The sequence below is a fragment of the Symphalangus syndactylus genome, chromosome 2, assembly GCF_028878055.3.
Source record: "Symphalangus syndactylus isolate Jambi chromosome 2, NHGRI_mSymSyn1-v2.1_pri, whole genome shotgun sequence".
Classification (NCBI taxonomy): Eukaryota; Metazoa; Chordata; class Mammalia; order Primates; family Hylobatidae; genus Symphalangus; species Symphalangus syndactylus.
The window spans coordinates 6,086,093-6,110,937 of NC_072424.2; the positions used below are offsets into that span (position 1 = coordinate 6,086,093).

General features: G+C 62.8%; 1 protein-coding gene across 10 annotated transcripts; it reads right to left on the minus strand.

Annotated features, from left to right (window-relative positions):
• Nucleotides 1–995: 995 nt before the first annotated feature.
• On the minus strand, nt 996–21,614 carry PWWP2B (PWWP domain containing 2B). 10 transcript variants are annotated; one of them, XM_055245104.2, is made up of 5 exons: nt 21,440–21,614; nt 12,811–14,171; nt 8,927–9,044; nt 7,837–7,940; nt 1,690–1,718 (listed from the first exon to the last, which is right to left on the minus strand). In XM_055245104.2, exons 1-4 carry the CDS (start codon nt 21,562–21,564, stop codon nt 7,871–7,873), a joined length of 1,674 nt encoding a protein of 557 aa, XP_055101079.2. In that variant the 5' UTR covers nt 21,565–21,614; the 3' UTR covers nt 1,690–1,718; nt 7,837–7,870. The 10 variants fall into 10 exon arrangements, 7 of the variants coding, with proteins under 7 accessions (XP_055101070.2, XP_055101105.2, XP_055101062.2 ...); XM_055245114.2 differs by lacking the exon at nt 1,690–1,718 and adding an exon at nt 6,972–7,206; XM_063616474.1 differs by lacking the exon at nt 1,690–1,718 and adding an exon at nt 7,196–7,206 and having other exon boundaries at nt 7,868–7,940.
• Nucleotides 21,615–24,845: the final 3,231 nt, after the last annotated feature.

Sequence of the window (24,845 nt, forward strand, 5' to 3'; positions counted from 1 at the left end):
AAAGTGGGGTGTGCGGCAGGGGGAGTCACCCCAAGCAGCAGGTCAGGCAGGGCAGCCCCTGGGCACCGGAGCTCAGAGGGATGAGATGCCCAGCCCCGAGGGTCAGGGCCCTGACTCTACTGCACCCACGTGGGCAGGGCCGGGGAGGGAGGAGGGGAGCGGGAGCTGCTGTCATTCCTCTCAAGTCCCGGCTCTGCTCTCCTGGGCTCATGCGAGCCCCTCCCTGGGTTTTCAAAGGGTTCCCAGGACCCTTGGGCCTGGAGGGCTTCAGGAGGGTGAGCCCAGCCCCTCTGGGAGGAAGTGATTCTGGGTGATTTTGTGGAGAAAAGGGCGCTGCTGCTACAAACCAGTTTGAAAACCATGCCCCTCCTCGCAAGTCAGGTCCAGAACCACAGGAAACCATGAGGGTTGTTCCCTCATGTGCCCTGGAGAGGACCCTCCAGGTGCGTGCTGCCCTCCCCTGAACCCCACCCAAGACGATCCTTGCTGAAGGCAGCGATGCCTTTAGAGCACAGAATGTTCTAGCAAAACCAGGAACAAGCAAAGCCACCATCATCACCTCTGAGATCTCCCTTGGTTCTGAATGAGCAAATCAAGAAACAAGGGATGAGAGGTTTCACTCCAGGAAACAAGGAACAAAGCTGCCCGCGTGCAGAGCACTGCCCCTCCGGGAAATCCCAGCGTCCACTGCAAAGCCAGCAGGGAGGCCTGGAGATGGGGACTCAGCCCACAGCCCTCCTGGGGCTCAGGGTGGTGGCCAGCTTCCCCCCAACCTGGAGGCAGCGAGATGCAGCCGGTGGCGGCGTCACCGCAACCCGTGCGACATGGGCCCCGCCCAGCAGTGCCCAGGGGACTCGGGCCCCGCCCAGCCCCGACGGGGACACACGCATGAGTGTGAACCGTGGCCACACAGGTCACAACTTCAACAACTACGACATACGTTTCTCTCTCTCTCTTTTTTTTTTTTTTTAGCATTTAAACAAAGAAAGAGCAGATTAATTTTTTTCTTTTCTTTCTTTATTCTTTTTGGTCTTTAAAGTGACAAAAACGAGGAAAAGGAACATGCTGTTACAAAACAGAGCAAGTTTCTTTTCCTCGTACTGCTGAAGCCTGGTTTCCCAGGGGCGGCCCTTGGCCTCCTCCACACAGCACTGGTCACTCGTAGCAGCATCTGGGGGACAGGTGGCCTTGCAGGCCGGGTGCCAGGTGCCCAGCGGGCCCCACGCTCTGGGATGAACTTGGAGTGGGAGACGGTGGGTGGGTCCCCCAGCTCTCAAGTGCACAGAGACCCCGCACCCAAGGGCTGGGGAAGGATCCCACACGTGCAATTGGGTTTTTCTGAAGCCTGCGGGAGACCACGCTGAGCCTGCGAGACGGCCGCCCACACCAGCTGCGGGCGAGGCCGGGGCAGCAGGCCCGGTTCCTCCACGGGACCCCAGCATGCGAAGCAGCAGCAGCCAGCAAGTCACGAGTCCCGACTGCCTCGTGAGCCAGGGCAGCCACGGGCTGAGTGGCGGGAAGAAATACGCTCAGCGGGAGGAGCCGCTGGGCTCAGGGCCATCCCCTCCCTGGACACACTGCCGGTCCCTGGGGGGCCTCACACCAGGCCGACCACCGTGCCCAGTGGGCTCTGCACGTAGCCGGCCAGAAGGCTCACAGGGTCCCCGAACGGAGATCGGAAGCTCCAGGACAGCAGGTGCGCCCTCATCGTCGGTGACCTTGGGGAAAGCAAAAAGGGGCAGAGGTTTAACTCAGGGTCGAGTATGGGGGACCAGCCCCTCAAGGTCTGAGCACCAGGCCAGGGTGCCCTGGAGGGTCTGAGGCTCACCCGGGACCCCCAGCACCCCCCCAGCTCCCACCGGCCCTCCTTCCCTCAGGGCCCACAGCCCGGCTGTGCTGGGGGAGAATGCAGGGTCTTCCATGCTTGGGGACTCAGACCACAGGACTCGCCCTGAAGTCCCACAGTCCACAGGCCCTACACGCAGGGCCACAGAGAAGCCAGCAGGCCTGGAGCCTTGTGGCCTCTTGGTGGGGGCTGATGACCATGCCTGTGCCGGGCGCATGGTGTGGAAGGGCCCCCATACATGACTCCGGGGACCCTCGCCTCGCACTGACGGCCCCGTGGAGACCCGAGCCTGGGGAGGAGCCCCAAGCCCCCTCCACCAGGACACAGCCCCACATACGGGGGTCCCAGGGTGGGAAGGGAGGGCTAGACCCTGAGGGGAATACCCTTCCTCAGATCTGTGTGGAGCCCCAGGTGTCAGCCCTGCTTCCATCAACCCCTACCTGAGCCCACGCAGGCCCCGGATGGCCACCACAGGCAGAGAGACCTGGCGGGGACAGACGGTCCCCTCAGCCCCGCAACCCAGGGCCAACCCTGGGCCTTGAAGAAAGCAGCCCCCTAAATCCAACAAACAGAGGGACAGACACTGTCAGCCCCAGTTCTCCACCAGCCGGCTGGTGGAGAGCACAGGGACGGGGAAGGCAGCGGAGCCCGCAGAGCCGAGCGCGCATGGGACCACACCAGCCCCGCCACTCCTCCTGTCAGAAGGAAGGTGCCCCATGGGCCCTGCCTGACCACAGCAGGGCGAGAGGGACCTGCCCCTGTCGCAGCCCCACCGAGAAGTCACTGGAGGGAACTGCCCCTGTCACAGCCCCACTGAGAAGTCACTGGAGGGACCTGCCCCTGTCCTGGCCCGTGGAGAGGCCGCTGCCACTTCCAGTGCTACCCTCGTGGAAGCCCTGAGCTGCCACGGGAGAAACTGCAACCGCCCTGAGACCACCATGCTGTGAGGAAGCCCAGCGGCACGCGGGGAGGCCTGGAGGGCATCTGCAGGTGTGTGCTGTGTGAGAGTGTGAGGGTGGATGTGTGTGTGAGCGTGAGTGTGAGAGGGGATTCTTTCTCCTCACGCTGGTCACTCCTGAGTGACAACACTGTAAACAATTTGAAGACCAAGCACCAAGCTGGGATCAATGCTGCAGAGAAAAAAGGGCCAGCAACATCTATAATCCTCTACATGGATGGGCTGCAATCATTAACATAAACACCAAGTCTTGAGTTAGCCAAACATTGTGTGTGTGTGTGTGAGTGGATGTGTGTGTGTGAGAGTGTGTGTGAGTGGATGTGTGATTGGATGTGTGAGTAAATGTGAGTGGGTGTGTGTGTGAGTGGATGTGTGTGAGTGGATGTGTGAGTGGATGTGTGTGAGTGAATGTGAGTGCATGTGTGTGTGTGAGTGGACGTGTGTGTGAGTGCTGTGTACATGTGTGAGTAAATGAGTGTGAGTGGATACGTGTGTGGATGTGTGTGGATGTGAGTGTAAGTAAATGAGTGTGAGTGGATGTGTGTGAATGTGTGAGTGGAGGTGTGTGTGTGAGTGGATGTGTGTGTGAGTGTGTGTGAGTGGATGTGAGTGTGTGTGAGTGGATGTGAGTGTGTGTGAGTGTGTGTGAGTGGATGTGAGTGTGTGTGAGTGGATGTGAGTGTGTGTGAGTGGATGTGAGTGTGTGTGAGTGTGAGTGTGTGTGTGTGAGTGGATGTGTGTGTGAGTGGATGTGAGTGTGTGTGAGTGGATGTGAGTGTGTGTGTGTGTGAGTGGATGTGAGTGTGTGTGAGTGGATGTGTGTGAGAGTGGATATGTGTGGCAGTGAACAGGGTAGATCTCAGCCTCTTCATCTTCCATAGAAAAAGCCTGTAACTAACGTCTAAATTGAAAACTCAAGGATCAAGCAGCAGCAGCAGTACATCCTCTAGAAATATGAAGGTGAATTCTTGTCATTACATATTGCATGTGACCACTGGACTTGTAAAAACTGAACATACATAGTACGATTGACACAAACACAAATTAAAGAGAAGCTGCATTTTGGACCATCTCCCATCCAGGTCCCAGGGGGCGCAGGAGGCTCTCAGAGGCCCCGCTAACACAGTCCCCAGCCCAAAACCAGCTGAGACCTGCTGGGGGTACTAACAGTGACTCCTAAACAGAGCCATGCGTCAGTGCCTCCAAACCACGAGGCTTCACTTTCTCAGTCCTGGAATAACTTTCTTCGACCCCGCAGATTCCGTACGGGAAGCTGAACAGTCCCTGTGAGGAATGTTCACGAGGATTAGAGCCGGTCACACAAATGCGTTCCTACGAATACCGTTTTCCATTTCTCAGAAGGAAGAGGCAGCTGTAATAAGGCAGCCTGCGCCACCGGCTCCACGGCTGACCGGGAGGTGGAGGCCGACCCTAGAATCGCAGCGGCTCCACCTATGCGTCCTCCTGCCCCTGGGGTCCCTCCTAAACTTCTAGGGAGTCACCAGGGACTGTGTGCAAGACAGGTCAGGAGGAGGGCTGTTTGGGCGATCCGCAGAGGCCACAGCTGGTGCTGTGGCACAAGTGGGGTCCCTGCCATGCCTGGAACCTGCTCTGTCCACCCCTTCTAAGGCAGCATTTTAGGATTCGAAAGAGGCTCAAATTAAAGGCAACCACACTTCCCTGCAAAGAAACACACAGCCCCGGGAGGTCATTAAAACTGTCCAAGTCCTTCTCCATCAACAACAGCATGACCTTTGGAAACGTCGGTAAACATCCATCAGCCACTATCCTCATTAGAAAAATGCGTAACGGGCCTTGGGAGGAGACAGCCTGGACGGGCCTTTCGTCCCGAACAGCAGCAGTGGCCTTCACAGGAGCCACTGTGACTTCACAGGAGCCACTGCTGTCTCTCTCGGCAGCAGAGACAGACTCCAAGGCTGGAGCAGCACTGGCCACTCTTCACGTCTCTCCCACCTTTCTAGATGACCCTCACTCACGGAGCTGAGCTCAGCTGCTCTGCGTCGCTGAGGCCTCCAGGACACGAGGTGTTCTCAGGAACCTGGAGGCCTTGGGGCCCCACCTGACTGGGAGCCCTCAGAGCCCCCACCTGGACACAGGGTCAGAGTCTCGTGCTCACCTACCTCTCTCCCACCCCACTGTCTCTGAGGCCCCAAGGCACCAGCACCTCCCTGCCTGGGCCACGCCTTCTCCATGGTGAGAAAGCTGGTGGCTCACACCCTCCCCACAGCTTGTTGGAGAAAAGACTGGGACAGCCAGAGTCCCCCCAGGGAGTAGGGTGTGTCCCACAGCTCTGCACATCACAAGGAGGCGAGGGGCGGGGAGGAGAAGCCGGCATGGGGTGCTGCTTAGGCTGGAAGCCCAGAAGGATCACCGGGCCCTGCCCAGATGCGGCCACGGGAAGGCCAGGGAGACCAGGACGGGAGTGGACCCAGGGCTGCGGAGGTGCCCACAGAATCCTATCACAGTGGGTTTTAAAAAAACGGGGAGTCTCTAAAAATAGAAAGTGAATGAAACAAAGATGCCTAAGTGTGTTCTGAGGTCATGACTTTGCCGCAGAGAGAGGGACGTGACACACACCCCAGAGGGCCAGACCCCGGGACAAAGAGACGGGCAGGGCAAGCTCAGGCGTTCGCTGGCACCACCCACCGGGACGCCCGCGGGCACCCTCCTTGGTGGGAGGTGCTAGGGTGCTTTTCTTCCGAAACTATCATACTGCATCATAATAGTATTATATATATTTTCAGTAATATGTGACATTATATTGTTATATTTTAAATATTTTACACACCTATATTAAATGTTGATATAGATATATTAACTTTTACATCTATAAAATTGATCATGTTAACATTAAAAGTCAAGATTTCTGGCATCAGACACAAAAGTGAATCCTAGCTGTGTCAACTGCAAAGGTTTAGAAACGGCAGCGGCCGCAGGGGCAGAAAACAGGAAGCAGGGCTCCCAGGGACGTGGCTGCCTCGGGCCTGAGCCAGAAAACGCACAGTGAGCCCGGATGACGTGGCACGGCGGGGGCAAAGACGCCAGCAGGCTGCTGTGGTCACCACAGGACACGGGCACTGGCCTCCGTCAGCTGACCTAAGATGGCACCGTCTGAGCATGGAAAGAATAGCACTTGTGTGGATCGAACCTGACTAGATATGTTAGCAAACACGTGCGCTTTCACGAGACACACACACTCAGGTGGGTCTCCTCGGCCACGCTGGAAGGAGCTGGGGAACCAGCCCCCGCATCTGCCCTGGCCTCCATAAGAATTCTCTGCAAGCGGGGGGTGGCCACAAGTCTTGGTGCAGTGCCACGGAAAGCTGGTAAGGAAAGAGGCTTTTTTGCAAGAATTCTAGTGAGTAAATGAAGACCAGGGCCAGCACCTCGTAATCCCTCATGAAAGAGCAAATCTTAAAGCGATCACCAACGCTGAGTGGAGCCCCAGGGTGAAAACCTGGGTGAACTTGATCGGGACGGATGAGGCTGACAACCCCAACCCCAAGCCCGCAACCAACCCCGGGGGCTCCAGGAGGGAAGAGCCTCCTGCCGGGCAGGAGATCCCACTGCCCCTGAGGGGTCCTGGCAAGAGAGCGAGCCCCATGGCGTGCAGGAAGTCCCACCCTCCACTCCCCATCCTCTGACATGGGGCACATGCCCTATCCAGGGCATCGAAGCCCGGTGGGGTCAGGGGCAAGGATTTGGAGCTGCAGGTGAGACCCAGGAAGCAACTAGGACGCCTGGCAACAGGTCCACATGGCATTAGGGCATCTCACCAGAGGTGGGCACAACGCTTGGCTTTGAAGGCATGGGTGGGCAGGGGCCTCCAGCAGCATCCCCCCACACTGGGAAAGTCCCCCATGTCCCAGGCATTTGACCCCCTGAGAAGCAACTCCAAACACCCCAGCACCTGCCCGCCTGCCCCACCAACGTGGCCTCAATGCCCAAGCTGCTGGCTGGGAGGAGGCGGCAGGGACCGGCTGCTGGGCTGCTGGGAGCCAGGAGGTAGGGCGGGGCCTGAACCCCTGCAGCAGGCTCAGAATTACAGGCCTCTGTTTCCTTCTGGAACAAAATAATTACAACCTTCACGTGGGACCTGAATTCCCTGAAAGCAACGCAGGGAGGTCAGCTGAGAAACCCGTCCTCGGAAGCAGAAGAGCGTTTTTATTTAGAGTTGGAGGAAGAGAAAAGCAAGTTTTGTGCAGGAAGCTCAAGGATGCTGTTCTAAAAGGAAAACATAAATCAGAAAAGCCGAAGGCTGGAGACGGCGGCGGCGCCGCTTCTGGCCTGGAGACTCCAGTGAGCACCGCACTCTTCCAAGTCCCGGCAGCGGCTCCTGCTGACTCAGCACTCCAGTGCCGGGCAGCTTCCTCATTATTATCTTTATTTCCCAGGAGAAATCAACATTATGAAGCTGAAGATCGGAAATGGCCCATGCTGCCCCCATGGCCTGTGCACAGCGGACCTTTCTGAAGCAGTGGGCCCCTCCCTCGCCCCACGGGCCCCTGGGCTGAAGCCCATCTCCGCCCCTGCTCCCTGGGGCCTTCCCTTCTGTCGGACATGAGGCTGGGGTGGACCCTGGGCTGTGCCCACGCTGCCCACACACACAGCACTGGGGATGCGGAGTGAATGAGACCGGGTGCTCCTCGTCCCGGGAGCCTGGGAATGGCACCTTCTGCGACATCGTGTTTGCGATGTGATTAAATGAGGGTTTTGAGATAAGCGGCCCCTCCCGTGCTATCTACGGGTCCCCAGATGCCACCAGGGTACTTCGAAGAGGCAAAGGCCTTCAGCCCACGGAGGCAGAGCCTGGGGCGACGTGGTGATGAGCGGGGGACGCCTGGACCCCCAGGAGCTGCAGAGGCAAGAGGGATTCTCGTCTGGAGCTGAAGGCACACAGCCCTGCACGCCTTGACTCAAGCTCCTGACCCCCAGAGGCATGGGAATAAACGCCTGCGGTCTCAGGGCCCCAGTGTGTGGAGGTTTGTTACAGCAGCTACAGGAAACTCACAAAAGACAAGGACGACCCCAGGGACATTGACCGTTCAGTGGCGCAGAAACCCCGTGCTCCCAACTGCTGACGGAGGCTGTGCTGGGTACGTCCCCGAAAGTCCCCTGCCAGGGCAGGAGGAGAAAGGGTTGGGCCCCTGGGGCCACAGGAGGCTGGACCCCTCCAGCCTGCACTGTCTGGGGGCCTGTGAAATCTCCCCCTTGCCTAAGAGGCCGGGACACCAGGAGAGCACTGAGTCCCCACTTCAGGGAGGTGCCCAGCTTCCAGTCCACGCTTCGGCAGAGCACGGCCCGCCCTGGCCACGACAGGGAAGCACAGGAGGTGCCTGTGCAGGACCAGGTGCTCCCATTGGCCCTCATGGATCCCAGAACACCAGGCAGCCTGCTGCCCCTCTGGGCCGCCCCCCTGCCACCCGACTGCAGTGGTGCTGAGGTGCAGGGCGGGCAAGGTCCCGCCTCAGGTCCTCCCCACAGGGCTGGCCAGTGCCACCCACTCTCCACCACCCTCCTTCCTGCTCCCGCACAGTGCACACGTCCAGTCACCTGTCATCTCCACCCGCCTCTGCTGCTCCAAAGCCTCTGCCTCAAGCAGCCAGTCTGTGGAGAACCCCCCACCCCAAGCATTGTCCTGGCCCAGGTCCCCCCGACAAATATGGATCCCTGCCCCCAGCCCTCTGCCTGACCCGCCTGTGAGCTTTCCCCTGAGATGCCTCCAGCCAGGCCTCAGGTGCCTCCCGAGAACTGGAGCCACCCCTGAGGATGCGGGGCACAGACGGTGACTCCCCTAGTTCCAGGAGACACCTGCACACCGCCCAGCCTCCCCGTCCCCCGTCACTCTTCCTGTCCTCACGGCTGGAGGTCATTTATTTTATTTGTAAAGCTATCAGATTTTTTAAAGTGTTATTTTATTTTTAACTGACAAATAATAACAAGACCATCTCACTCCTCTGTAATTCTCCAACAGCACCCAGAGTCTGCCTTGGCCCACCGGGCCCTCTGCCCACCTCCACAACCCCTGGAACATGCCCTGCCCTCCTCCTGCCTAGAACACTCGCCCCCACCCTCACCCCATCAGCTCCTGATTAGCTCACCATTCAGATCCTGGCTCCTGCCACCTCCTCCAGGAAGCCTTCCCGGATCCCAGTCCAGGCCAGGTTTCTCGCTGGATGCTCTGCTTCAAGCCCCTCTTCCCTTCCTTCTCAGCAGTTCCTGTGTGTGATTATGCACTAATTTGGGAACTGGTGATTCACAGCCCTCCCCATTTGGCCCCCCTTCTAGCCTGGGTCCAGTGGAGTGCTTGGCCCTCAGTAGAGGTGTGGGTGGGTGGGTGGTGAGGGAGAGACCGGGGAGCAGAGAGAGGACCTTGAGCCTGGACGGGGGCAGGACCCCAGCCCGAGGCCCCGGGGCTCACACTGGGGAGGAGCTGCCTTCCCCTCTCAGGCTCCGTAGGCCCAGGCGGTGGTGCGGATGTGGGTGGCATTGCCTTCTCTGGGTCCCCATTCCCAGCTGCAGGACAAGCCTGGCCAGGCAGCTCCTGCTGGGCCCCTGACCCTGCATGTCCGGTGCCTGCACCTGAAGCAGGAGGCTGCTCCCAGGCACAGTAACCCCAGAGCCTGGTCTCCACCACCTGCCCCCGCCCCGGACCTCAGCTCTAACCCCAAGGGGTCCCTGTGGGTGTAGGAGAAGTCCCAGGGAACGGCCTCTCCTGCCGGCCTGAGAGGGCACAGTGGTCACCTCCAAGGGCAGCGGCCACAGGCCATTCACGGGCCCTGGAGCCGGCCGTGACCACCGGGGTGGAGTATCGCTCACTCAGAGGTGGGACCTGTTGTTACCCTGGGAGCGGTGAACAAACAGGCTCAGAGGTGTTGGCTCACTGAGACCGCAACAGCAGGTGACCGGCTGGGACAAGGCCCCACGGCTTCTGTTCCTGCACAGGAGGCCAGCCCAGCCTTGGCGCACCTAAATCAGGACCTCACACGGAGGGGTGCCCAAGTGTGTCACACAGCCATACGTCCTAGCGCGGCCCCTGCTGAGGCCGATGTGCCCGTCCCTTGTGCCAGCCAGGCTGCCTTTTGGCACTGCCGGCCACAGGCCCAGTGCCCTGGCACCCTGTGATCTGTGGGGCATCCGTCTACCCCTGAGCAGGGCCTCCAGCCCCGTAGCAAGCTGAGAGAGTGAGGGGTCTCCCACAGGGAACACTGGGCTCAGTATCCCCGCAATGGAGCTGATCTCGCGGTGCCTGTGGTGACTGCTCCTTGACAAGTGCCTCAGGCAGCAGACACCCACAAACCTCAGGAAGCTTCTGACACCACCCAGCCGTCCCCGTCCTCATCCTCGGGTGGCTGCAGGAGCGGCTGGGGCCAGGCCAGGGTGGCCGGTGAGCGGGAACTGGGAGGACGACCTTCCCCAGAAGGCCTTCCTGCCCGAGCTCCAGCCCCTACGGCAGCCTCCTCCTCCCGCCCCTCCCTCGGGCATGGCCAGCAGCGCCCCACACCACACTCAGCCTCTGCTCAGAGAGGTGCACCTTCACGATGGTGTTGGCGGGTCCCCCTTCCCAGGAAAGGCAGGTACCCCCGCATTTCCCCTACAAAGAGCAGACCAGAGGTGCACTGCTGACACTTCAAAGCAAACGTTCCCCCAAGGACCACCAACCCCACAGAGGGCGGGAGATCACAGGCCCCACGAGACACCAGCTCTGATCACGCGGAGCACTTGGGCTTTAGCCCTCAGGAAACAAGACTAAAAAGCTGACCAGGCACACACCACTCTGCGCTTTGGTGCTGAAAGGATCCGGCACCCCCACTCCCAGAGCAGGGGGCTGGTCCTGGCGCAGGCCCCGTGTGCAGGCACGGGCCCCCGTGGAGGCAGGCAAACCCGTCTGGTGAGATTCTTCCTCTACTTCCGGATAAACACAGCCGGCCCTAAGCCTGCAAGACTGTCCTCCCGTCCTCCCAGCTGGGCACTCCCTGCCAGCCAAGGCCTCAGGCCTCACTTGGGGACGTCCTGCGTGGGGGCACGTCATGCCTTGCAAACGCCTGAGTCCAGAACTCGGGGAGGGCCCCCTAGGACAGCAGACGAGAGTCCTCTGACCTTCCTCCTACCCCTCAGAGGATGGTGCCCCGGCTTGAGACACTCCCCAGACTCAAGCTGAGAGACGGCACCCACACCCACTCCCCAACACGGCACCTGCCCCACGCCTGCCCCAAGGCCCCAGAACTGATCAGAAAAGGGCCTGGTTCTTGGGGTGAGGGGAGCAGCCAGGTTTGTGCCTGGCCTCAGGAGAACAAGGCAGATGCAGCTGGGTGGCTGGAGGGAGGGGGTGAGGCCAGGCCAGAGCCTGGGCAGCCAGGCAGCCTGGGGACCCTGGGGACCCTGGCTCGACCACAGTGATCTCTCATCACTGCTTCCACCGGAACCCCAATCCCCAGGGTGCAGCAGTGGAGGGGCACCAGGCGCTCCAGTCCCCACCCCCCACCCCCAACAAAGGCTAAGGCCCGAGGATTGTCACCTGGGAAACTGTAAGGCCTCTGGGCAGGTGGCCAGGGAAGACAAGGTCACCAGACGTCACCAAGGCCTAGGCGGAGCCCTGGCCCTGCCCTCTGCGTATAGCAACCCCCTGCAATCTCTGCATCCAGGGGCGGATTAGGCCATGGAGCCAAGAAGAAGAGCACAGAGGGCCACCAGCTGCCCCCACCCAGAGAGGACTCCTCCCTGGCCTGCCTCTCCTGCTGGGAAGACAAGAGGGGCATCTAGGAGGTGCAGAGAGGCCTCTGGAGCTAGGAGAGCGGCCTTCAGGAGCTCAGGGCAGAAAACAGCCCCTCGGCAGGCTCCGGATGCCCCACATGGTGATTACAGGGGCGTGGGTGGTGCCCCCAGCCCCACAAGGTGACACGCCCACACCTCCACACAGCGTAGTGCCCCCCAGGCACAGAGAATCCACACAAGGCCTGGCTGGAGATTCTACAAAGTGCTCCTAGGGGAGGCCGACAGTGAGATGCTGTCCCCGGGAACACGCCCCCACACCATGTCCCAGGTCCCGGGTGCCTGGCCACGCACACAGCCTGCTGACGACGGAGTGCGCACTGACCCAGGAGGAAGATTCGGGGGAGTCGTGGGGGGCAGGGCTGGGCCAGTCTGGGGAGTTGGGGTGGGGGCTTCATCTGAGGGTGGGAAGCTCACCTCGCCCTCCCTCCTTTAATGTCCTGGGATGGCCTATCCGTGAGCGGGAGGAGGGAGATGCCCGCTCTGATCTTTGGAAAGAGCAGTGAGAGTGTGTTCCCTGAGTGAGTAACGCAAGGCAGGGCCTCAGCCTGGGCTCTCCCTCCCCAGGATCCGTCAAACCACATCCCTGACTCCAAACAACGAATGAGAGCATGAGAAGCTCCCTCCTGGCCTTTGAAAAATGGCTGCCAAACACAAACTCGCTGTGTGCTTTCAACAAGCACCGGTGGTGACTGGCCTCCTTGCAGTGCGCCTCTTGTGTGAACCAGAAGCGCAGATGGCATCACCAGTGAGGGCAACCATTTTCCGGACGGCTGGGGCCCCAAGCAAGCCAGCTGAGGGGCACAGGCGGCGGCTCCCTGGGCCTCGGGGCCCGGGGCAGAGGCACGGCCTGGACACAGGTGTGAGCTTGGGCTGGCCGGGGGAAGGAGGCTGCCGCTGGCACACTCACCTGGTCAGGGAACCAGTTACGTTTCAAACTGGGTTAAGAGCTCCCTGATTTCCGGGGCCACGTGTCGCGCGGCATTTGCAGCCTCGGTTATAGCTTTCCGATACATCCCCTTCTTCTTACGGTTAAATCTCAGTTTGAAAAATTCAGAGAAAGGGGAGAGTTTTGAAATAGACAAGAACGACGTAGTCGGAGAACCGAACCACGAGACCTTCGCTTCTCGCCAAGACGGCTCCCCGTCCTCCTTCTGGCCGAGGCTGATGTCAAGAACACGCGCCGGCCACCAAGGAAAACCATGGATCTTACCCCAGACGATGTCCCCCACGGCCACAGTCCTGCCGTCCTCCGTGATGCACTCGGACACGCTCTGCGTGTGCAGCCTGACCGTCAGGGGCGGCACCGTCTGGCGACCCTCTCTGGACGCGGGGGGCGCGGGCGCGCCGTGGCCAGACGCGAGGTCACCCGTGTCCGCCGGCGTCCCTTCCGAGCCGGACGATCTGGCCTCGTCCAGGCTGTCGCTGCTGCACGCCGACTCACTGGCGCAGTCTGCTCTCCCCTCAGGGCAGCCGACGAGAAACGCCAAGCCCTCGCGTCCCTGTGCACCCTGGGGACAGCTCTTGAAGTCATCGTCCTCACCCGAACTTCCAGAAGACAAGTCCCCCAGCCCACCGGCAGGGCCGTCCGCACAGGGCGCCGGCGAGCTGTCCCGCGGGTACCCGTTCAGCTCCTCCACCAGCTCGGCCCGGTACACGGGCTCGTGCTCGCTGTCCCCCAGGCGGTGGGGCTTCAGGCGGATCTTAGGGGGCGGCAGGTCCGCGCCGGGCGGCACAGGCCGCGTCAGTTTCAGCCTGGGGATGGAGGCCGAGGGCGCGCAGGACGGCCGGTCCCGGGACTCTCTGTCCGGCACCTCGGGGTCCTGGCTGCCGTCGTCCTGCGGGGCCTGCTGGGGACGGAAGGGCTCCAGAGAGCCGTGCACGCGGGAGGGGATCTTGACCACCTCCCCCTTGCCCTGGGGCGTGCTGTAGGAGATCTTGATGACCGGGCTCCGCGGCACCTGCTCCGCCGGGGCCCTGTCCGCCTCCCGCCTCTCCCTCTTGCTCCTCCTGGCGGTGGCCGCAGCCGTGGGGTCGCTGTTCTCCGGCTCCTCCGGCTTGCGGAGCTCCCTGTCCGGGCCACTGCCCAGCCTCCTGCGGGCCCTGGGCGCGGCCGGGGCTCCGGGGCTGGCCTCCGGGGGGCTCAGCGTGCTCTTGCACTTCTCGCAGAGCACCTGGCGCGGCCGCAGGCGGATGGTGCTGAGGATGAGGCGCCCCGGGTCGCGGTTGCGGGACAGACGCCGCCGGGTGCGCTTGATGGTCCTGGGCGGCGGCTGGGGCACCCACAGCTTGTAGGTGTCCCGGAGCCACAGCGGGTGAGGGAAGGGGGCGCCTTCGAAGTACGGCGGGTACGGGGGCAGGCTTCCGGCGGGCAGCGGCGGCACGAGGGGCGGGGGTGGCTCGGGGCCGGTGGTCTCGGGGGGCTGAACCCCGCGGGCAGGAGGTGGGGAGCTGGACCCCAGCTGCATCACCTCTGCATCCCCCTCCTGGGGAACCCGGCCATGGCTGTTGCTGGCAGGGGGTTCGTCGACCTGGGGCAGCGGAGCCAACGGGGGTAGGCCAAAGAGGCCGGACCTGGCAATGGAGAGAGAGAAACCACAGTGAGAAGGGACCCTGGCACATCTACCACCCGAACCAGCCCCCAGAGCCAAGGCCCCCGACCCGTGCTCCAGCAGGTCTGGGCAGCGAGCCATGCCGAGTCCAGGGCTGTATTTCAGGACGGTAAGCCAATGCCCATGTTCCCTATGTACGTCCTGGGTTGGACACAGCAGGGCAAGGCATGTGCCTTCCAAAGTCACGCAGCACATGGCCGGGAGGCCAGCTGCTTCCCCGGCCAGAGAGAGGCACAGAGGCTCCGAGCCTCAGTCCATGGCCCCAAGGGACATGTGGACCCCAGTAGGAATGCTCCCAGGAAGCCTGACCTGGCCTGGGGAGGGGTCTGGCTGCTTGTGGCCCGTGGCCCTGGGCCCCAAAACTCAGGCTCCTTGCTCACAGGCTCAGCCGTTCCCTCCTCTCCTCTCCGAGGGGCTGGGGGACTCAGGGAAGATCCCCCTAGGGCCAGGCAACCCTTCAACCCCCAACGCAAGCCCCTGGAGAAAGCTCCCTGCAGGAGCCCAGGAGAAGGCCGTCCTACAGGAGCAGGGTTCCAGGTGCGTGACGTGTGTCTGGGGTGGGGCTGTGCGTGGCCCAGGGCTGAGCCCTCTGGAGATGGCCCAGATGCTTTCAGTGACCCCGAGAGAGCCCTCATCCCCATCTGCTCACATAACCTGGAAGGCCCTCCCTGCCCGCCTGGCACCGTCAGGCCCTCCCCCGCTGGGTCACACGATCTGCAGGGGAAGGGGCAAAAGGGGCAGGAGCAGCCACTGCTGGGGGAGCCACAGTTAAGGCCCTGCGGCTGCCACAGCCAAGACACCAGTCCCAGGTAAAGGCCTTCTCATCCTGGGACTCGCTGGGCCAGGCAGCCTGCACTTAACAGGCAATGCCCAGCACTGTGCGTGGCTTTGGGGGATTTGTCCTCAGAAGCAGCTCACGTCCTAGAGTGCAGGCCACCTCGCTGCACGGACACCCGGCTGCCCCATCATTCTCGAGGCCCAAATGCAGCCAATGTCCACGAGCCCTGTCCCCTGTTGGCCTCATCCCGCCCAACAAGCTGCTGTGAGCACGTCAGGAAAACAGTTCTGGGAACGCTGACGTTACCACAAACCATGGAAGACAGGTCCACAGAATCCACGTGTTTCCACAGTGAACACGTGTAACTGGTAACAAACGAGATGCAATTTTCAAGACTGCTGTAGCTAAACCAGAGAAAAAAGAGAGGGAGATGGAGAGAAAGAGACAGAAAAGCAAGACAGCATTGTGACTCGCCGGGGAGGGCGCAGCAGTGGCCTTGGGGCCTGCGAGGGGATGAACACGGGGTGGGGGGTTCTGCTCTGTGGTGGGTGGGGGTGGTCAGAGTGAGCCCCACTCGCCCCATTCTCCTCTGGCCAGGCACCGCTGTGGGGCCTGCAGCCACAGGCTAGCGACGGCAGGAGCGTCTCTGTAGTGCGGGCCGGGCCCCCTGTGCACATGGTCTCACTGAGCCCTGCAGCAGCCCTGGGAAGCGGGCTGTCTTCAATTCTGATGGGCTAAGACTTTCTGGAGAAGGGAGAGCCAGGCACACAGGCCCAAGGGCATGATGCGCTGAGGCCAGTCCCGGGTGGTGCCCTCACCAGTCCCAGCCAGGTGCTGGTGCCAGGACCGAGGAGCACAGACCCCATGCACCCTGGGGGCCAGCGGGCCACACCTGGCCGCTCCAGCGTTTGTGAAGAAAGTTTCGCCAGCACACAGCACAGCCCCCAGGCTCCTTTATACGCTGTCTGTGAGCCAGGCCACAGTGGGGCCACCCAAACTGGCGACTTTCACTTACAGAAAAGGTTTGCCAGAGTTAAGCTGCAGAAGATGAGCCTTTGCCCAAAGCCAGCCCCCACCCCCACCCAGGGTTGCAGGCTGGTGTCTCCAAGTCCCCTGGCCTCATAGCCAGAAATGGCCTCCGCACCCAAATCAGCAGCCAGTTCATCATCTTCCATGAGCACCTTGTGAGCATTTAACATAGGCTGAGCATGCTGAGAACCAACCTCGTGTGCTCACACACAAGCACGTCCATGTGCATGCACACTCCTCACGCTGGTGCACACGCACGCTGGTGCACGCAGGCACCCTGAGCTTCTGGGCCAGCGTGCTTACGGCCCCTTGCTGTTGGGGGAGCCAGGAACCTCTCCATGGGACCCACTACACCCCACGAAAGGGCCTCAAATGAGGGCAAATGAGGGGATGTTGGCAAGGAGAAGGCCCCCCACGGAGCAGAAGTATCCCTGCCAGACGACAGTGGCTATGACAGCCAGAGGGAGGGGGCAACCCCGCTAGGGCTGGGGAACATGGCACCCTGACCACACGGGGTTGTGGACTGGGCTGAAGGTGCCAGGAGCCTGAGGAGGGCCCCACAAACGGAGCCAGCCCCCCCACCCCTTGCCCCAGGATCTTCAGCCACAGGCCAGGGAAGGGGTTAGCCTTTGCCATCCCCTTTGGGGCCCTGAGTCACACCTGCATCAGTGCCCAGGGACCGGACAAGCCAGCCCTGCAGAAACGGCCAGTGACCCTGGCACGTCAGGCAGCCATACTTCCTTCCTGGAGCTGCCGCCCTGCCCAGGCCACACCCCAGCGCACTGGTGGGTAAACAGGGTGGGAACAGAACAGGGTGGGAACAGCTCACTCCGCAGGCTGGGACGGGTGGGGGAACCCAGCCCCAGGGATCTTGCAAAGCTAACAGCAGGGCCCCCAGGCTGCTGGGAGCTCGGCTCCTGCCCTCCTTGAGCAACCCCACGAGATACAGATCAGTCTTCCCATTTCACAGATTGGCCGGTGAGGCCGAGAGAGACCAGGGAACGTGCCTCCAGGTTGAGTGGGTGGGTGCCCGCTGGGGTCTGCTGCCTCCAGGCACGGGGATGGCGCTGGCACAGGGAGAACCTCGGTGGCTTATCCTGGACCCTGGGATGTGAAGAGTGGTCCTTCTGGAAGTGCACAGGTGCAGTGTAGTTCCCCACACACCCACCCCTAGGGACAGGGGCCCCGCTGGCCTGGCTGTGACCCACAGGTAACACCGAGCCTTGGCAGGTGGGAAGATGGAGAGGCCCTGGAGCCAGATGAGCCTGCTGGGTCCAGGCTGCCCTTTTAGAGCCACCAGTTGGGCCCTGCCTATGGGGAAGAGGACATGCGAGGGGCCCCTTGAAGCAAGCCTCACGCAGCATCCTTGTGAGCTCAGGGACAGAACAAATAACCTTTGCTTTGAGAAACGGCTGGGGAAACTGAGGCAGGGGTGAGATGCCCTGGAGTCTCTAATTGCAGAATGGACCAGACGCCAAAGCAAAAAGTACGCCAGTGCCACTTGTAATGGCACAGCAGCGTCCCAGCGAGGACATGGGGGCCCTGGAGACCAGGCCTGAGGTCCTCAAGCAGACACAAGTGGCCGAGCCTTAACTCGGCCATGGCGGCCCTGGGGCCTCGCCTGGATGTCAGGCTCAGCCAAACTCCCAGAAAGGCCCAGGCCTGAGGTCTGCCCGGGGCCGTGGCCGTGGCTGGGAGGAGCACAGCCCTGGCTGCCTGCCCAAGCCCCCTGCACTCGCTGGCAGCACCTCCCCACGGCTTCCCCATACTACAGACCAGGGCCATGAGATGGCAGATGCCCACATGGCAGCCCCCTGTCTGGCCTCCTGGGCCCACATTCACCCTGGACCTTCTTTCCTCGCTCTCTGATCAGGAAAGGCCACCCTGTTGTGGCCTAAAGAAGTAAAGAAAATGCGGCTCCTGGGACAGGAACAGGCAGCCTCAGTGCAGCCCAGGACAGCCTGAGTCTGGCACCCAAGGCCTCGGCTATGCTCCAGTGTCAGTCTAGAAAGCGGCTGCAGTCTCCCCGTAGCGCTGCAGACACCCACAGCAGGACAGCATGCGGGAAAAGGGCGGGCAGGTCAGGCCTGCTGGGGGCAGTGGGGCCTCCCCGGGCCACCTCTCTCAGGGGTTACAGAAAGCAGGCTGGCAGGAGAAGCCACAGGCTAGACACCAGGGGAGCACCTCCTCCAAGGCTCCACAAGGGGAGCCTGCCTCACCCTGTGGGCACCTGCTCCAGGATCTCCAGGGGAGAGCAGGTGGGACCAGGTGGCCACGGCCGGCCCCCTGTTCCTGGACTCAAGGGTTTATGAGCCATCAGCAAAGTCCCTCTCTAAGCCCTGTGGGGCTCCCCAAGTAGCACAAGGGCAGGCCCCCACCCCACGCCCTCCTTACCCACTCACTCAGATGCCATCCCCTTGAGACACTCCTAAGACCAGCCATGCTAGCCAGGCCTCCTGGTGCCCTGGCCTTCAGTGCACTAGGCCTGCGTCCCTCTCACTCCCCAAGGGCAGGGGGCACAGCCTATCACCACTGCAGCCCTGGCCCAGGTGCTCCCCCCGTTGATTGTTGAGTGAATCGTCCCAAGAGCAGCCCCCAGCAGTGGAGCCTCCACCTGGACAGGTGAGCCCAGGACAGAGCTCAGGGTGCCCTTCTGCTGGAACAGTGTGGGCTAGGGTGTCTGGGCTAGGGTGTGGTTCACAGAGGACAGTCCCCTGACCTTTCCAGCAGTCTGTGTCTGGAACCATAGGCAACCCACAACTGGGGGAGGCCGATAAATACCAGCTCAGGGATCGAGCCAGGAGGCTCTGGTGGGGCAGGCCAGCCCTTCTGCACTCAGAGCCTCGTCTGTCCTCAGGCCACCCCTCAGCCAGGGCCGCCCCACCCAAGATCCTCAACCAGAAGCACACCCCCAAATCACCCGCAAAACAACGCAGGTCAGGGCAAGGCTGGCGTCATCAATGCTCTGGAAGGAACCACCACATTGGCCCAGATTGGGGGAAGATCACTGGAGACCGCCTGCTCCGGGCTCAGCCCACTTCCTGGCACACAGTAGGTGTGCACTGAACTCACCCAGATGTACATGCAGGCTGACGCTCAAGAGAATCTTGCTTCAGATCACACGGCCTTCTGGCACAGGCCAGGCAATTCCACCCACCTGCCAAGCCCCTCTCCCCTCTGCTTTGCAAGCAAGGGAGAGAATGCCATCTCCCAAACTGGCCGACAACAAACGCTGGCTGCTGGGCCCACCTCAGCCCTGCATCCCGGCGCCTGTGTGAGCGGGGCCGCCATTCCCGTGGGATTGCTCTGACAGGTGCCTGGCTGCCCGCCGCCTGCGCTCAACAGCGCCGGTTGCACTGGGACCCACAGGTTCCCTGAGGTGGGCGGACACCTGTCATAGGGCTCCCAGCAGCTCTTCCCCGCGAGTCAGCACCCACACTTGGGGACTGGGCCTCCACTGTCACACGTGGGGGATAAGGGCAGGCACCATGCCCTGATGAGAAACTGGCACCTGGGGAAGGCAGGTCAGCACCCTGTGGTCCGAGGCAGGGCTGGAAACAGGAGCCCTGGGACTCGGAAATCAAGGGCGGAGAACCGGCTGGAGACTCAGGCTCAGGGGACACAAGGGAGGGGGCAGGGTCCTTCCAGGACAAGCCTCAGGATTTGGGGTGGGGGAGAGGAGAACAGCCAGAGAGACTCAGGCACAGGGGAGAGGAGGGAGGGGGCAGGGGTCCTTCCAGGACAAGCCTCAGGATTGGGGGTGGGGGAGAGGAGAACAGCCAGAGAGACTCAGGCACAGGGGAGAGGAGGGAGGGGGCAGGGGTCCTTCTAGGACAAGCCTCAGGACTTGGGGTCGGGGAGCCTGCTCTACCTTCAGATTCCCCACAAGGACAAGGGGGCCAGCCCAAGGCAGCAAGGGCGGCTGCTAAGTGGCTGTGCCCGCAGAGGCCCAGCGCCCAGCTCCGTGGGCGGCTCTGGTTACAGCTGAACGTGGCAGGCAAGGTTGACACCCATGCATCCTACAGCTGCCAGTTCCCACGCCGGGGGTCCCATCGGGCCTGGTTTTTTCCATGAAGGGGAGGTGGTGGTGTAGATTTGCAAACCAGGTTAGCCATGGGCCTCAGGGAGGAGAGCCCAAGGCCACTGCAGATATTCTCAGCCTCCCTTGTCCGGAGTCAAGGAGCCCAGGAAATGGGGCAACCCACTGCTGCTCGTGCCCCTCTCCAGGGAGAAAAGGCCAGGCAAGGTGGTGCAGGTCTGGCAGGGGTGCGGCCCTTCGGACCAGGACCAAGCCCAACCCTGCCTGCCAGAGGAAGCTGAGGCCGATGGTGGAGGGGATGGCAGCTCCCAGGTGGCGATTCTGCAGCCCCCGAGTGTCCCTCCATCCTGCCCGTGCACTCCCAGCAGTAGCCCACACGGAGCGGGCAACAGCCACACGGGAGCCATATGTTAAATCACATGACTTGTGGATAAATGGCTTCTGGCACATCTAATGAAGAGATAATGTCTGCGAAATAATTGTGGAAGGAACACAGTCCTCTCTGCTAATTCATGTCACCAGGCAAAAATCTGGGCTCCGTGGATGGAAAAAGTTGGGCCTTTACAAGAGGTGCCTTTTCCTGCTCCCAGTTTCAAAAGAAAGCCCTGCAGGAGCGCAGCGAGGCCACAGCCTGATTCATGCCTAATCATTGATCTGGCAGCGACAGCTCCCTGCCATGTGACGCGGTGTCCAGGAGGCTCATCTGCACTGCATGGGTCCCTGCAGCCGGTGCACAGGTGCCACTCAGGAGGAGCCGCCCTGCCCTGCCCTGCGCCCCCAACCCAGGAAGCCAGGGCTCCCGGGGGATGTGCCCATGGCTCCCACAGCTTGTACCTCTTCACGCCCCCATGACTCAGGGCTCCCTGGCCTGAAACTGTTCTTAAATTGCACAGCTGGGCGCAACTGCTCTCCCCGAATCCAAACCTTAGCCGCGGAGTCACTCCCAGCAGCCAGGGGCCCATGGCCTGCGACAGGGCACCCCCACCTGTGAGTAATTGCCAGGGCAAGGCCACGGCGCATCTGACCCTCCCCCGCTTTAACGACAATTCTGCCAACAGCCGAATTCAACAGTGGGTCTGAACAAAGAAAAGTGCGTTAATTATGGCAGATGTGTGGAGTTCCGGGACCCCGGCCCCGCGCCCCCCGCCCCGGCCCGGCCTGGCCCGGCGCCCGCCCCGAAAAGTCGCGACGACTTTGAGAACCACTTTCGCCCCCCGAGTGGCGGCCGCACTCGCGCGCCCCAAAACCCGGGTTCGGCAGAAACCGAAAGCGGGCGCGGGGGCCACGCCACCCCCACCCCGGAGGCGCGTCCCGGGTCTCCGGGCGGCGGAGGGGGGTGTCGGGTGGGGACCCCGGGGGTGTCCCGGCCCGCGCCCCCGCTCACTTTTTCGTGCAGTCCAGCAGGATCCCCGCGAAGCTCCGCTCGCCGCAGCTCACCGTGACCACCAGCGCGCCGTTGACGACCTGCTCCACCCGCACCGGCAGCCGGCAGCCGGCGCGCGGCTCCATGCTCCCGCCGCGTCCCAGGCCGCCCCCGCCCCGCCGCCGCCGCCGCCGCCGCCACCACCGCCGCCGGGTCAGCCCCGCGCGTGACGCCGCCCCGCGGCCGCCTGACGTCACAAAGCTCCGCTGGGGCGGCCGCCACAGCCGAGCCGGGCCGGGGGCGCGCGGCCGCGGGCTCCGCTCCCGGGGACCCCGCCCGCCGCCGCCGCCGCGTCCCGGGAGAAGCCGCGCCCGCCCGCAGAGCTCGGCCGGACGCGCGGTGCGGACCCCCAGGCTGGAGAGGGGGCTGCGCCCGGGCTCGCGGCCCACGCTGGCCGGGATTGTCCCCTGGCTCGGGAGGACCCGAGAGCCACGATCCCGGGTGCGGCGGGGGGGACACCATCCGTGGCCGGAGCCCCGGGACCCCATCCCCCCGGTCCCCTGCCTGGGGCCGGTCCCGGGCCCCCCTCCCCCTCCGGGCCCAGCCCGGCGCCCTCCCTCCCTCCCTCCCCGGTGGCCCGGATCCTCCCGCCTGGGGTCGGCCGCCCGCGTGTTCCGGCAGCGCCCCGCGCTGGGCTCTGGCGGCCCCGGGCACTGCGGCGAGGAAGTCCCGGGCGGCGCGCGCAGGAAGCCAGGGCAGGCGGAGGAGACGCGGGGCGCCCGGGGGCAGCGGCCTAGTGTCGCCCTCGCCGCGTGGGGGGCGGGACACTGGGTCGCCCCACTGGGCTCGGCGCCTCTCGGGGCGACAAGCGGGCGCGCGCCCGGCTCAGGGCCTCCCTGCGCGCCTGGGGGTGGTCGGCACCGGGGCCCGGGGGGTTAACTCCGTCAGGAGGTCTCGGGCGTGTCTCTCTCTTCGGGTTGCCGGGCCCAGGGGCCAGGCGCGCCTCCGCCAGTTTACAAAGGAAACAGCCTCCTTCCCCCGCGGCAGGGCTCCCGGACCCGCGGGCTAGGAGTGGGAGGTGACGGCGCCGGACCCCCTTCCCCCGGGACCCCCGCAGGCGCCTGGCTCCCGCGCCTTCAGGCGTCAAAGCCCCCGACTTCCCCGAGCACCAGCATGTCTGCACCCGGCTCAGAACGCAAGGGCCCGGCCTGCTGCGGTGACCTTGGCCCCGGGCCGGGCTTCTGAACCGGGCTCGCAGCGCCTGACGAGGCCTGGAGGCGGGGCGGGGGACCGCGGAGTTGTCCTGGCGACCCAGCGCCGCCCGGCAGGGCTCCTCCCAGTCTGGGAATGGAGGACCACCGCCCCTGGTGCCACTGGGGACCGTCGGGTCGCTGGCGCCTCTCGACCTCGCCCTCCGGCGGCCGCGCGGCAGGGGGAGCCTCAGAGAGGAGCCAGGGCGGAGTGAGGAAGCCCGCGGGGCCTGGGACACCTGACCGTCCCGGGTAGAACAGGGGTAGGGACCGAGGCCGAATAAGCCAGAGTTCCGGCCCAGGACAGTCCCAGAGGAGGCCTGGAAGCCCAGCGAGCGTCTGTCCTCCTCTGTGTGGCCTGGGGCTCCCGCCAACACTAAGCCCTTACTGGGGCCTCAGGCACCTCAAAGCGCCCCGCTCCCCAGGGTCAGCCAGCCCCTGCCCACTGGCCGCCAGGCCTGCAGTGGAGCCTGCGTGCTGTCCTGCGCACAGGCCTCTGCAGCTGCCCCCTCCAGGGGGTGGGGCTGACTTTGGAGGAAAAATGCCAGGCAGCAGGGACCCCCTCACCACGCTGCTCCGGGTTGGGCTGAGCGGCCATCCTGAGGCTGCCCACTTGCTTGGCTCTTCTTCCTGCCTGCTGGAGAGGCCTGCTGGGCACTGCCCTTTCTGAGCATTGGGGACTGCTAGGGCGAATCAGCATTCAGGCTCGTGGGGCCAGCATGGGATGGGGTTAATGCTCAGGGGGCTGTATGTGGGTGGGGGGATCCAGAAAGAGTGTCCAGGGGAGCTGTCAGGGGAGCACCAGCATTCACCAGGGCCCCACCAGGTGGGCAAAAGCAAGGGCTTCCGAGGTGGGGGTGGGGGTGGGCAGGATCCTCTGCAAGGTGTCTGCGTGCGCCTGGGGCTCCTAGTGACTTCCCACGCCAGCAGGAGGAACAGTTTGGGGTGCGCTGAGGGACCCACCTGTGGACTTGCTGGGCTTTGAGAGGAACCAAGGCTGGGTGGCGGCGGGCAGGACGGGGGAAGAGGGTTCTGGGGCACAGAGGGCCAGACAGATGCACCCAGCAGCTGGCAGCTCTGGCTGGAGAGGGGAAGAGGGCAGTGAGAGGCATGGCTGGCCCATGGCACCTCCTGCCCCTCTGCCCTGCCCGCCTTCCCTCTGCCTCTTCCCCTCTGGCCCGTGCTATTTACTGTCTGTTTTTAAGTGAACTTGGAAGCCTTGGAAGCCTTTTTTTTTTTTTTTTTTTTTTTTGAGACGGACTCTTGCTCTGTCGCCCAGGCTGGAGTGCAGTGGCGCGATCTCGGCTCACTGCAAGCTCCGCCTCCCGGGTTCACGCCATTCACCTGCCTCAGCCTCCCGAGTAGCTGGGACTACAGGCGCCCGCCAACACGCCTGGCTAATTTTTTGTATTTTTAGTAGAGATGGGGTTTCACCGTGTTAGCCAGGATGGTCTCGATCTCCTGACCTCGTGATCCACCCGCCTCGGCCTCCCAAAGTGCTGGGATTACAGGCGTGAGCCACTGCGCCCGGCCGGAATCTGTTTTTAAAACCTTCTGTCCACTAGGTAAGATATAAAAAGGACCATCTGCAGACAGGGAGACCATTTTTGCAACTTAAATGGTGGCTGTTCAGGGCCTCCCCCAGCAGCCCTGTCCCCGCACCTGCTCCCACTTGCTTCCCGCCCCGCTCCAACCTGCTTGTTGAAGAAGAGGCCATGGGAGTTTCCAGAGTCCCCGATTAAAGTGCAGATGTCCTTGGGGACCTCATCAGCCCAGGTGTCCCCTCCTGTCTGACCCTGTATTCGGGGGTTGGGAGGCTGTCCTAGGCTTGCCGCTCTGAGCATCTCCCCAGGGGCCACCCTGCTCATGCCAGTCAGTGAGGTCTGCCCAGTTCTGGGAAGCACCCTGGGTACTGGGGCCGGCGCTGCCCACAGTGAGAAGACCCTGAGCTGCCTGGCTGGGCTGGAGAGGAGCCTCGGGAGTACGCCCCTGGCTGGGGTAAAAAGGCCAAGAATGGGAAGAGAGACACCTCCGAGGTCTTTAGACTTTGTCTTCAAGAGACTTGATCCAAACAAAAGGTCATAAAGCCTTTGGTCCCCTGGCTGTAGGCACAGCCGCAGCAAGGCCTAGGACATGCCCAGCTCCGGACGGCCCAGCCAGTCAGATGGGGCAAGCTG

Excerpts from the sequence above, each read along its gene's own strand:
- PWWP2B (XM_055245087.2), bottom strand. The coding sequence starts at position 21,564 with ATGGAGCCGCGCGCCGGCTGCCGGCTGCCGGTGCGGGTGGAGCAGGTC. Across the intron at positions 14,172-21,439 it reads CTGCTGGACTGCACGAAAAA|GTCCGGCCTCTTTGGCCTAC; the intron begins GTGAGCGGGGGC and ends CTCCATTGCCAG.